Here is a 13,811-nt window from a genome sequence, read left to right on the forward strand (position 1 = left end):
TTAGGCAACTTCCAGAAGAAAATGTAAACTGAGCTATTAAATACATGAGCATGTATATTAATGCTTTTTAAAAGGACATGGAAAAGATTCAGCTTTGTGTTTTGGAATCCTATCGGGATCAGCAATAAGATTGTTTAATGTTTTCTTGTAGTGCATCCATCGTGACTTAGCAGCCAGAAATGTCCTTTTGTCTGAAAACAATGTTGTGAAGATCTGTGATTTTGGCCTTGCAAGAGATATTTATAAGAATCCTGATTATGTGAGAAAAGGCGATGTAAGTCAGCATGCTTCTTATGTGACCCATTGTTTATCATTTTGAACAGCTCATGGAGAAGTTTTCTAAATGTTTACATTCTCTGCACTCTAAAAGGCCCCTGAAAGTGATTGTACATTTTTTATGTGAAGATGAGCGGTCCAGATGAGTTGTATGCACTGTGACAGTTTGCATCCTCCACAACAATGCTCGGAAATGTCCGCCAGCTCTGTTTTTTGAATAGTTTACATGTTGATATTTGTTTCTTGGCTAACCTTGCTAGGCCCGCCAGTAAAAAGGCTTAAACTTTATTTGCAAAAGAAATAGAAGTTTGCGTTTCTTCACGGGGGGTACAGTGGGGCTTAATTTGAGCTATGGCTCATCATAATTTACCCCCAGAATCTTTTGGTTTAGCTCAAGAATTTGTTGGCACTGTTAGGACTCAGCCCTGGAATGTGTGAAATATCTTTTCTTCCCAAATAGCATGGGAAACATCCTTATTAGAAAAACTAACCAATAAACTGAAACTGACACAGGGACAAATAGAAGAAGATGCCTTCACCCCAGTTTGGTTCCCCTTTATCACATACACAGCCCAACAAGACAACAACAAGAATCCCCCAACAGCATATGAATCCATTTGGCTAACCTGATTCAAAAATACACACTCATACCCTGCTCACACACAAAAACAATTCTCACTGCAGCCAACCAAAGACAACCAACCACACCCTAAGCCACCCTCCAACCTCTCTCACCATCAAGGAAATACAACAAGTGAATAGTAAGAGAACCCATACAAGTAATGCTGGCACAGCCCCTCTCACACACTAAGTAGAATAATAGAGGCATAACCACCTCACCCCACTCCTCTCTTCCCCCCTCTTCTTTTTCCAAATTGTTTAACCAGGCATGGCCAACTTGGCCCTTCAGCTGTTTTGGGACTACAACTCCCATCACCCCTAGCTAACAGGACCAGTAGTCAGAGATGATGGGAACTCTAGTCCCAAAACAGGTGGAGGGCCATGTTTGGCCATGCCTGGTTTAAACCAAGTCATAAACCAAGAATTTATACATTGGCCACTAATAATGAAACATATGTTGTAGATATTTTTCAACATTTATTATGCTATTTTTGTGATATACAAATGACATGAGAAAACTTGGTATATTTATTTGCATAACATTATTCTTGTTTATAAAACCCAATTTTTTTTAAAAAAAAAAACTTTTCTTCCCCTTTGAAAAAAAGATCTTAATGTTCTGGAAGAATATATGAGCAGCATGAAGGAACTTTAGGCACATGCAAAGCACATTTCTTTAATACTGGGGAAATCACAGCATACCGACTTATCTGCATCCAGGGCTGTCTGTATTTAGCTTTTGTAGAAGTGCAGGGGAAAAGAACATAATTGGTACTAGGCACCCAACCAAGCTTCCTGAGACTCTCAGCTTTTGAAAACCAAGTTTCTAGTCTTATATTTGTGATGGCTGGCTTGAAACTGGCAGATCTCTAAAGTCAGAGTGGAGTACTGTATGTGCAAGACAAACTGCATCTCTGGATTTAATCTCATTTTTCTAGCACAACACCACTCTGGCCCTTCTGTGAGCAGAAGGCAACTTCCACGTGCAGCCTAAAACAATAATTCTAGCTCTGTAAAACACTTACATTGCTATCTACAGCTAATTTCATTTTGCTTGAAAAGTAAGGCCCTTTTATTTTGTTGCAGGCACGTCTCCCCCTCAAATGGATGGCACCAGAATCTATATTTGATAAAATCTATAGTACCAAAAGTGATGTTTGGTCATACGGAGTACTGTTGTGGGAAATATTTTCTCTAGGTAAGTTGTTCTTTTAAAAAAAGTGAATTGATTCTATCCTAAGATCTCTGAAAACAAAATCAATTGGATACAGTACCCAATTCGTCGTTAATAGTGCAATCCTGTACATGCTACTCTGAAGTAATCTTCAACAAGTTCAATGTGACTTACTCCTACCTAAGTGTGTTAAGGATTGCAGCTTAAATATTATATATCAGAAATGGGCTTGCTATGATCTGCTTACATTTTAGTAGAAGTTAAACCAATGTGTTTTGAATATACAGTGGTACCTCAGGTTAAGTACTTAATTGGTTCCAGAAGTCTGTTCTTAACCTGAAGCGCACTTTCCCACTGAAAGTAATGGAAAAGTGGATTGATCCGTTCCAGACGATGAAAAACACCCCCTAAAACAACAATTTAACATGAATTTTACTGTCTAACAAGACCATTGATCCATAAAATGAAGGCAATAATCAATGTACTGTACTATAAAATAAATAAGACAGTATTGTAGATGAAAAAATTAACATTTATTTTTTTCTTACATGCACTGATGATAGTCATTGTTTGGCTGGGGCGCTTTTATCCATTTCTGCAGTCACACAGTCAACCAGTAGCTGAACTGGGCTCCACATGATCCCCAAAACAATGACAGAAGGCAGAGTCCCCCAGAAGTCCCCCAAACGAAGGAGCAAAGCAGAGACAAAGGCACAGGGCAGACTCACATAAACAAATCCCAAAATCCTTTGCAGAATCCCAAAATCTTCCACTCCCCCCTCCCACAGGGTAGGTAGGCTTACCTGGCGAGGTGCCACCCATCTTGCTACAGCTGGGGGTGGGGCAAGGGTTGGTAAAGGGCTTTTCGGCCCAGTGTTCCTTACCTAACTTTGGGGCTGGGATGCGACCTGCTGGGCATCATGAGGATGTCGGGCCTGGCTCTGGGCAGTTGTGAAAGCCTCAGAAAGCTCTCGCGGCTGGAGGCCGATCACGGAGCCTCCGTAGGCCCTGCGGATGTTGGGGCCTGGCTCCGGGCAGCGGCGAGGCCTCTGAGAACTCGGAACACTCACTTCCAGGTTAAAAACATTCATAACCTGAAAAAAAACATAACCCGAGGGCTCAGAACCAGAGGTACCACTGTAGAAAGCAAGAGCTCAAGACCTCAGAATATTTTCTTTACCTGAATGGCAGCAACTAGCAGGCAGTAAAGGGGCCCATCAAAATTGCCCTACCTTCTCTCACAGTCCCTACTTTTCTATATTGTGCAATCTAAAATCACCTGCTACATGCTTAACCCCATTTTACAGAACCCAGAAAGGCAGAAACGCAGTGATTAGGAGGCCTTGGAATGGCAATGATGCAGTAAGCCCCTGTTATCTGTGTGGCTTCTAAGAGGCAGCTTGTCTCCTCCCTTGCCACACTGCAGGCTGCTCTTTCAGCATGGAAGAATTTAAGGCTGGTTATGATGCAGTACTGGGGTATTGAGTGGAAAAGGGGAGAAAAAAACCACTTTGTTCAATGTGTGGGTAGGCAAGAGGAGGTCCTTGTGCTTTTCAGGATCTAGTGACTTCACTGTTGTTCATATCAGAACCGTGGTAATGTATTAGTCTGTTAATCAGTATTTATTATGCTACACAAAATATGGCAATTATTTATAAATAGCAAATAAACTATGAACCATGTGTCTCAACAATGACGGGAACACATGAAAGGAGAGGTTTTAAAATTGTTGTCAGATAATCTATCTATCTGGGTAATATTTCTTTACATAGACCTTACCCATTCCTGCACTTTTCTCTGCGGGCCATAATAGCAATAAAGTCTGTGAGATCTTTCCCAGTCTGCATCTGTACTGGAATTGTTTTTTCAAAACGTTCTAAGATGTTCTTATTGTTTTATCACTTGTTGTTTGCCACCCAGGGCTCCTTTGGGAGGAAGGGTGAGATACAAATTTAATAATAAACAAACAAGCAACTTTCAGCAGTACAACCACAATCAGCTCTTGGATCTCACAGTGCCAAGCCATTGCCATTCACAGCTGCTTCCTCCCCATACTAATCCATGGGGCTCACAGGCAAACAAAGACTGAAATTATCATCTTTGGGTGAGCATGCCATCTAGGATGGAAATGCTGAGCAAGACAATAATAATAATAATAATCTTTTTTAAAAATGCAGGATACAAAATCTGTCCTGCAAAGGAAGCAGCAATTTCATTCATCAAAGAAGAATGGTAGAAGAGACAGACACAACAGCAGAGGAAATTGGTCCATGCATGCAGTTCCTTAGACAAACAGTCTTCTGGTTGTTTAGTACTTGTTGCTGGGATTGCTCTTGCCTCATAATTAACTCTTACTACCCTGAGAAAGGATGAACAATTGAAAAGCTAAGCTAAAAGAAAAGAATATAGAAAATAGTATGCCCCTACGTTACATCAGAACTCATTGCCCATCACCCAAACAGAACAGAAGAGTGGTGGGAAGCAAAATAGATCTCAGGCTTACTTTAGAGCAGGAAGGTGGCTGGCTTGTGGCCTCTTGATGTTGATGGGCTACCAGGTCCCATGCTGACTGGGGCTGATGGGAATTGGAGTCCAAAAGTTCTGGAAGGCCACACAGGTTAGCAACTCAATTTAGAAAACGCTCAGTCTCTAACAGGATGCAAATGTTGTAAAGGTTCACATGTCAGAAGTGTCTTTGGTTTCCTTTGTTATTCTCTCCATTCCAATTTCAGAGTGTGTGTTTTTTTTAATTATTCTCTTTTAGGTGCATCTCCTTATCCAGGTGTTCAGATAGATGAAGACTTTTTCAACAAGTTAAAAGAAGGCATAAGAATGAAAGCCCCAGATTTTGCAACCCCAGAGATGTACGAGTGCTTTGGACAGTATCATTTTTGGCATGCATTACTTTGGGACAAACCAAACAGTGCGCACATGTAACAAAATGCCACCAACCTTCACTAGGATAAAAGTGCTTTGGGAATTTAGAAGAAGAAGAGTTTGGATTTGGTTCGCGGAGACGCGAACCCGGTTCCCCAGATTACGAGACTACCGCTCTTAACCACTACACCATACTGGCTCTCAGGATTTGGGAAAGAGGTGCATAAACCTTCCCAGCCTGTTACTTCTATGCTTGATATCACCCTTTCCCCCGTTGCTTTTCGTGCCATAGGGTTTCAAATGTCCTCATTTGAGAGCCAGTGTGGTGTAGTGCTTAAGAGCGGTAGTCTCGTAATCTGGTGAACCGGGTTCGCGTCTCCGCTCCTCCACATGCAGCTGCTGGGTGACCTTGGGCCAGTCACACTTCTCTGAAGTCTCTCAGCCCCACTCACCTCACAGAGTGTTTGTTGTGGAGGAGGAAGGGAAAGGAGAATGTTAGCCTCTTTGAGACTCCCTAGGGTAGTGATAAAGTGGGATATCAAATCCAAACTCCTCCTCCTCCTCCTCCTCCTCTTCTTCTTCTTCTTCTTCTTCTTCTTCTTCTTCTTCTTCTTCTTCTTCATACCCTCACAAATACTCATTTGGGGTGGCTAATCTGTGGCCATCCAGATGTTGAATTCCACCTCCATCAACCCCAGCCAGCAAGGCCAATGGTCAGGGATGATGGGAGTTGTAGTCCAACAATATCTAGAGAGCCACCGCTTAGCCACCCCTGCTGTAGGCAGATAGTTAACCTAGTTTTAAGGGGGAGAAACTGGAACAGAGAAATGATAGGTGGTGAAAAGGTTAAGCACCACATTCTCTACTCTTAAGTCACCCCTTCCTGAATCATTTTTTTCTGCTTTCCTTAAAAACATAATTTGGCTTTGGCTTTAGTTAGGCCTTCTGCTAGCTTTTTCCTTAAAGGAACGTATCCTTAAGATCTGCTCTTTGGGTTTTGGGATTTAAGGCAGGGGTGCCTAAGCTGTGGTCTTTCGTATGTTTTGGCCTTTAGCTCCCCTAAGCTCCAGACAGGATGGAGGGCCACACACACACAATTTAGTATGTATACTAGTTCCTATGCACGTCTCACTATCAGAATGATTTTGTGTAATTCCTATGGAGACACATTCACGGCAAACATGATATCAGAAAGGGACATCAAAACGATTTTGAGGTGGTGATCCTGTAAGTCGGGCCTAGGAAATTGGATTCAGCCAGAGGGCCAGGTCTGGAAGTGGCCAGCCCCCACAGACTACTTTGACAGGTGAGGCCACACATTCTCCATTCACCTGGTATCACATAACATCAGGTGATTGTAGCTTCAATCTGCAGTTGCATTCCCAATTCTTCCTTTGCAACTGGATTGAATTCAAGCCATGGCTGCAAAGGATGGTTTGTTCCTTTGCATCATCAGCTTGAATTCAAGCAGTGGCTTTAAAGGAAGAATTGGGAGTGCACTCAGAATGCACTTCCCCTTCTTCTTTTGCAGTCAAAATTCTGTGATTTTTTCATTTCTCTGTTCAGAGCAAAAGAAAAAAGTGACAAATTCGAGAAGTGCTACATTTTGCCTTGCCCTGCAGCAGCTGCCTCTTGAACTTTCCCATGCTTGATGCCATATATGACGCCAGGCTAAGAAAGATGGGTGTGGTGCCCCAAAAACGACTTGCTGGGCTGATCTTGGAGCCCATGGACTAGAGGTTGCCAACCGCTGATGAAACCAGACTCCTGTATGCAGGATATTCCCAGAAAAATCTAAATGGATGGCAATGCAATATGATGACACCAAAAGAGGCCCTTCAGCCTGTTAGGATCAGTGGTATTAGGAGTCCCAGTGAATACAGGCTCCAGATTAATTTAAATCCAGGTGCATTTGCAGAAGCCCTTGGAAAAACCACAACTCTAATAATCCTCCTTGCCTGCCATGCTGTTAGAGGATGGGGGGGGGAAAAGACCTACCATTTTTCCTACTGTTGCTGCTCCCTACTGGTAGGACAGGGGAATATGTGTGTGTTTGTGGTAGGAAAAATAGGAGCGACCTTTGGGTATGGGGAAGGCAGCAGGGACAGGTGAGGCAAATGACAGAAACATACCTGTGTGAAGTTGGGTGGAGCTGGGATGTCTTCTCCTGCTGGGGTTTTCATCTATGTAGGAGAAGACATTTGGGGCTTGTAAAACTCACCTCTTCTTTTGCAAGGGATTTTTACAGGCCTCCCAAGTTAGGTTTCTAGTCTGAGCTTGAAGAACTTCCCCAGCATCTCAAATGCGTAGCACATGCATGACTACTACCTCCTAAAGGATGGGTTAAAATTCCTGTCTGAAGCCAACTGAACCTCCTTTGTTATACAAACAAATTCCTAAGCCCTGCATCTGAGAATCTACCAGGCATTCCTATCGTAAGTGGGGTGGGGAGGTTGGTAAATAAAAGCAAGGATTCTCAAGAAATACCACATGAGATGTGCGACATCCCGTTCCCCTTTTGATGCTTCAGCATCACTCTGTTCAGCCACCACATTTACTAATAGTCCTATGGTGGCAAAACTACAGAATGAAACTTTCTGGTTTGGCCATTGTGAGGCCTGTGTGCTTTGGGGTGGGTGTGTGGATAACAACCGAGAGAGGAATCAGTGAAGAGCAGCAGAGGTTATCAGAGATTGGGGGCAGAGATCTGTGATGCAGGCTGCTGAGGGCTCCTGGTGTTTGGCTTATGCCAGAGAAGGTCGATGAAGCAGCTTGATAACCTTTCAAACACATGAAAGGCTGATGTGAGCAATGGCGTAACCGGCGCTTGGAGGGCAAGAGATAATGGGCTTACACTGCAGTAGAGAAGCTTTAAGATTTCAATGCAACAGAGATTTTTCTAGCCCTGAGATTAGTCTGGCAAGCGAGCAACCAAGCTATGGAGCCTTGTGAGGAGTTTAAGTATTTGTTCATCGTTCACATGTGGAAAGAGGAAGAATGAAAAAGCAGGAGTTTCATCATAATTGTACTGACTTCTTCCTTACTTTCCTCAGAACCTAAATCCTATGAAAAATAATTAAAACTGCAACAGTTAACTCTGTAGCTTAACTCTGTAGAAATGCCTGAAATACCACAAGAGGTTTGATGTGTTCTCTACTGCACGGCACTGATGGTTCTTCAAGGCACACAAATTTTCTGAACTCTGGGGGTATCGGTAGCACTTTCACCATTTCTGTATTTTGTTTGAAGCGCATAAAATCAGAGAGAGTTTAAGTTAGAAAGTAGGAGAGAAAAAAGAGGGAGGTGGACGTCTATAGAAAATAATTTTAAAATGGATCCTATGTTGCATGTTTGGGTTAAGGGTGGCTCCCAGATCTGAAGTCTGCTGTTCAAGTGTGAGTCATGGAAGTAGTGCTCATGATACCCTGTCTTTTGCCTTTGGCAGATATCAGATCATGCTGGATTGCTGGCAAGGGGATCCAAAGGAAAGGCCAAGATTCTCAGAGCTAGTGGAGAGATTGGGAGATCTACTTCAAGCAAACGTAAAGCAGGCAAGCAGCAAAATGCAGTGTGCACCATGTTTATGGTGTTTCAGGGAGGTCATGGTTGTTTGACAGTGGAATGGACTCCCTAGGGAGCTTGTGGACTCCAATGCTTGGCATTGTTTTCACACTATTCCTATCTGTTTGATAATTTTTATACTTCTCTTTATGTAGGATGGCAAAGACTATATCCCTCTGAATACTATATTATCAGTGGATCCTGAATTTGACCATTCCTCTCCAACTTCCCCTCATCCTCATGAGAAAGGAAATCATTCAGTACCAGCCTTGAATTACACAAGCATCGAAAACACTGGGTAAGATGGAATACCAAGATATTTTACATATATAGCAAAGTAATGACTAGCAGTATGGATTTCCTGCATGCCCTCTAAAGTTTGCCCAACCATCCAGAACAGATTTAGGGGATGTGAGGGGAAAGATGGGGCCAAGTCCTGTTGCACAACTGGATCTCATTCTGCTCATGCAACAACTTAGTTAAATCTCGCCCATAAAGTTAGAGTGTCTCACCCTTGTTCAGATGTTCACAGGTAGGAAGAATATAAAACAGAGCAGCTCAATGTACATACGGTGGTACCTCGGGTTACATACGCTTCAGGTTACAGACTCCGCTAACCCAGAAATAGTGCTTCAGGTTAAGAACTTTACTTCAGGATGAGAACAGAAATTGTGTTCCAGCGGCGCAGCAGCAGCAGGAGGCCCCATAAGCTAAAGTGGTGCTTCAGGTTAAAAACAGTTTCAGGTTAAGAACGGACCTCCAGAACAAATTAAGTACTTAACCCGAGGTACCACTGTATTGGGATGTTTTGAGATCATCTAACAAGCTTTTCTTCTTGTTTGCTTTTCAAGGAGATACGTTAATGCGTTCAGAATGAAAGTCAAGACCTTTGAGGAACTTTCGCCCAAAAGCAAACTTGGATGTGATGTAAGTCACGATCAACCTACTAAAATGTGTGGTGTGTGCCATTTTAGATTCAGCCTTGTGTTGCTGAGCTAAAGAGGAATACAACAGATCCTTTGTGGTCATCTTCCCTCAGGATGGGCTGATGTTGTGGGAAGAGTGACTCATTTTGCTGTGCAAGTTGGTATTGTCCTGCTGATGTACACGGCGAGAGTAACATGTTTAAAAGTAGCATTATTTTTTTTCCAGACTATTAGCCAAATGGTAAATAATGTGCTGGGTGTGATATACCTGTGTGGAAAGTGTGTTTGTATGTTGCAGGGACCTCTAGGAGGGATGCAGTGCACACTCCCCACCACGGCTGGCCTTTTCTCCGTTCGTCGCAGTAGAGTGTGACAGTGGAACTAGTCTTATTACTCATTCATTTCTATCCAATCCTTCCACCTGAACCTCAGGCCAGTTGATGGGCAAGCTCCCCAAACCACAAACTGACTTGGGAAGAAGTTGGGAATATATCACTTAGGTATTCTGACTTTTTGAAATCAATCACTCGCCTACCTCCCCAAAGCTCTTTCAATAGGAGCAGCAGATTAAAGGAGGTAGGACTATGGAGCTTGCAGTAGCCCTTGGAAAAACTAGAACTCCCAGGAGCTATGGTGGCCTTCTCTGCTGCTGTATTAGCAGTGAACAAAAAATGGTTCTTTAATTTTTTTATTGTAGCTGGGGGTACTGCCCCATCTGCTCCCATCACAACATGGAGTGGGCACCTCCTGGTGTCATTTTTATTGTGCATACACAGTGATTTGTGCTCATGGTGGTGTTAAATAAATGAATGTTTATTATTACAGCCAAATAGACAACATACTAAAACCAGAATTTCTGCATAGTTCTTTACAAAAGCGATATACACAATCAGTGCTCTCTGTGCCTGCAAAAGGTTTAGGTTTGGACATACCGCTTCATTCCCAGCCAGTGCCATTTCCCATAGCTTCCTTCTGAAATCCTGTAACTTTTGGTCCCACAAAAGTTCTGGGTTGTTTCCCCACCCTATTGCCCAATTTAGTTGTTTAAGAGTGCCCCCTCCAGATGGCAATAATGCAGCAACGTGGCAAAAGCAGCACATAATAACCAATGCAGCGGAGGGGGCAGTGTAGTGTAAATCCACCACTAATGTGCCATTATTGTGTCAATGGCAGGACCACCCTTCCAAACTGGTGCTTTTTTGCAAGTGTATTCTGCAACACCAAAAGGGGACATGTACACACACACCCAGAACATTTGTGGGATGAAAAACTTTATCAGTGACTGGGGAAAATTTGTAGATTGTTTGAAATGTCATTGTACACACATAAGTTCATTAGGAGGATTAATTTAAACCAAACAGTTCAAAGGAAATTTGAAGGAGTAATTAATAATTAGAATGACGAAGAAAATGCAGTGTTATGAATTAAAATAAGAAAGCACAAAAAGGGTGAGGGGAAACAGAATATTTTTGTGTATTGTAATATTGGATTTCTATTGATGTAAAATATTTTTAAGAAAAACTGAAAATAAAATTTATTTATTTATTTTTTAAAAATAAACGTTTGTGGGATGAAAAGTTACAGCATTTCAGCAAGAAGCTACGAGCCCAACACATTGCAGAATACACCTGCAAAAAACACCACTGACTTGAAGGGGCTCCAAGACTAATTTATGGAAGGAAGAGGGCTGATGGAGAAGAAGTGAGGTGGTTGGCTAGGTAAACTAGGAATTTTAATATGAGCCAGAGAAGAATTGGGAGTATGTAAAACTTGCTTCTGTGAGCCAGGTCTCCTTTTTGTGTCCCTGAAGCTTGTAACTGAGTCTACGCTCAGAGAACTCCAAGAAAATATCTGATATGTAAAGATATGCTAAACCATAACACCAAAAAGTGCAGTCCTACTTAGTCTCAGTGGACGAAGAGTGTCAACTAAGTAGTAGTTATCAATTTGATAATTTATCACTTTTTTGGGAACAGAAATACTTTTTTTACCACTGCTCATACACCACTTTTCTTACAGCTAACATAAGGCTTATTCACATATTACCCCAAATACAAGTACAAGCTGTCTCTAAACATAAATGAGTATTTGTGGGTGTACCGTTGTTGATTTGTACAGCTAAGCTGTTGTGTACACAGACTTTATGGTCATTGAATGTTACATATGAATATTGGTGTACAAACTCAACTCTTTGCATACACAGGTACACGTTTTGCACAGTTGTTGAACACCCTACATGGTTGCACTTTTATCAAAAAGTCAATCTAGGGCCATGTAGATGATGGGTTATTCAGAGTCAATGTGTAACTGTGGTAAACTTGAACACACAAGGAACAAAGTTGCATTACCAAAGGTGTGTTCTTTTTCAGGATTACCAGGCCGACAGTGGGATGGTGCTGTCTTCAGAAGAACGGAAGCGTTTTACATGGACAGGCAGCAAACAAAAGCAAACTTTCTTTGGGTATGTGATTTCAACGACTATTCAGGATGCAACGAGACACAAAGTGGGGACATTTGCTAGGAATCTAATTGAATCTGTCACTTAAAGGGTGTGTTAACCCTATTCCTGTGAGCCATTTTCCGGAGAAAGACCACTCTCCATTCATCTGCTGTTTGTCCTATGGGTATCAGATATCATATGGGTATATCTTGTTCTATGGGGTGGTTTTTATGGGCAGGTGGAAGATTGCAAAAGGGGGAAGATTTACACCTCCCACAGCACTGGTCAATTTGGTCCCTGCCTTGTGTTTGAGTTAGCAATATACAAAAACGACCACATTATAGAGCTGGGGGCAGGGTGTGGATTTTGTTCTTAGTGCCCCTTCCCTTTCATGACTCAGCGTAATATAATCAGGATACTAGAATGGCAACATGACAATGGAGGGATGCAAGAGCGTCATTTTTGTTCCTGCCCTCCGCCATGTTGTGTTAGCCGCCTTCCTCTGCCTAGCTCCTGTCTAGGGAATAAGGGCTTGTCCATGAAAAGGCTGTATTAACAGGAATTATTCTAAGCAGTGAATAGACAGTAAGGAAGTTGGTCAGACTTGCTTAAAAGGAAAAAAAGAAAAGACTGTGTCTTGTTTTGGGCATGAGAAATCCTAAATGCAGTTCCCAAACAAGTTCATGCTCTATAGCATTGGCGAAGATAGTGGAAACATATTAATGATACATAATTTTAATCTAACACACGTCTGCTTTTGCTTGTAGCCTCCTCTCTGGCAGCCGAAGCAAGGAGTCTGTCCTTTGTGACATCGCAAAGCCAAAGGTTTACAGTTCCAGCTGCGGCCACATCAGCGATGTGACTCTGCCATTTACCCGCGGCAGCACAGGCTGGGAAGGGAAGCAGACGCAGGGCTTCTCTCCTCCCAGCTATAACTCGGTGGTTCGCTATTCCACTCCTCCAGTGTAGCAAGGAAGGACTTTGAACTACTCAAAGCAGCTGCCCCTCCACTGAGCTGCATCTCTTCACTATCACCATTTAAAATACTGAACGCTCCTTCCTGCTACTCACTGACCCAACAGCACCCCTGTAGAGTACAGGCTATTTCTGGGCTGTAGCACTAGCTTCCACCCAACAGCAGGAACCCAGTAACTATTCAAATGTGTGAGGGGAACAGCAGGGAGGGAGCCCTGTGCACTGTATTTCTCTCACTTCCTAAGTACAGATCCTTACACTGGTCTCGGGCAATGCTATGGGAGGATGCTGAAACTGGCCAGGCTAGAAGCTGCTTCTGGTCTACTTAGTTGCTGTATTTTTTGCTCTATAAGACTCACTTTTTCCCTCCTAAAAAGTAAGGGGAAATGTGTATGTGTCTTATGGAGCGAATGCAGGCTGCGCAGCTATCCCAGAAGCCAGAACAGCAAGAGGGATTGCTGCTTTCACTGCGCAGCGATCCCTCTTGCTGTTCTGGCTTCTGAGATTCAGAATATTTTTTTTCTTGTTTTCCTCCTCCAAAAACTAGGTGCGTCTTGTGGTCTGGTGCGTCTTATAGAGCGAAAAATACAGTATATGCTTAAGGGAGATTGCACTTTTATTTATCCCACAGAGTTTTGTAGATACATACCAATTTTGCTCTCGTGCTGCTGTGGAATTATTTCAGCTTTTGAAGGAGTGTGTTCAGTAGAAACAGTTCAAGCAGATGTAACGGGGACACAATGAATGCATCAGGGGCGAGGGTAGCTCTGCAATACCTTATTAAACATTTCAAAACCATACAGAGGGTGTTGGAGCCTCAGCTCCCTGCGTAGCTCTTTACCTTGCAGCTTGCTGAAGCAACATATACACTGCACAAAGTAAATATGCACAATAAACACAGGTAGAATTCAGGTTTTCTTGAGGCAATACTGGGGACACCCTGGCACAGCATCTTAGTATT

At 42.7% G+C, this 13,811-nt stretch overlaps 1 protein-coding gene across 6 annotated transcripts in view; it reads left to right on the forward strand.

The window, feature by feature from the left end:
* Positions 1-13,177, forward strand: part of FLT1 (fms related receptor tyrosine kinase 1) — a 142,004-nt gene extending 128,827 nt beyond the window's left edge. For all 6 annotated transcript variants that reach the window (XM_081909316.1, XM_081909315.1, XM_081909312.1 and 3 more), the window contains 8 exons: positions 152-274; positions 1,984-2,095; positions 4,836-4,935; positions 8,394-8,499; positions 8,665-8,807; positions 9,361-9,436; positions 11,805-11,896; positions 12,643-13,177. In XM_081909316.1, the coding sequence (XP_081765442.1) occupies positions 152-274; positions 1,984-2,095; positions 4,836-4,935; positions 8,394-8,499; positions 8,665-8,807; positions 9,361-9,436; positions 11,805-11,896; positions 12,643-12,844 (954 nt within the window). In that variant the 3' untranslated portion in view covers positions 12,845-13,177. The remainder of the gene's footprint in view (positions 1-151; positions 275-1,983; positions 2,096-4,835; positions 4,936-8,393; positions 8,500-8,664; positions 8,808-9,360; positions 9,437-11,804; positions 11,897-12,642) is intronic.
* Positions 13,178-13,811: the final 634 nt, after the last annotated feature.

The sequence above is a fragment of the Podarcis melisellensis genome (genome assembly GCF_964234715.1).
Source record: "Podarcis melisellensis genome assembly, chromosome: 4".
In the NCBI taxonomy this organism is placed as follows: Eukaryota; Metazoa; Chordata; class Lepidosauria; order Squamata; family Lacertidae; genus Podarcis; species Podarcis melisellensis.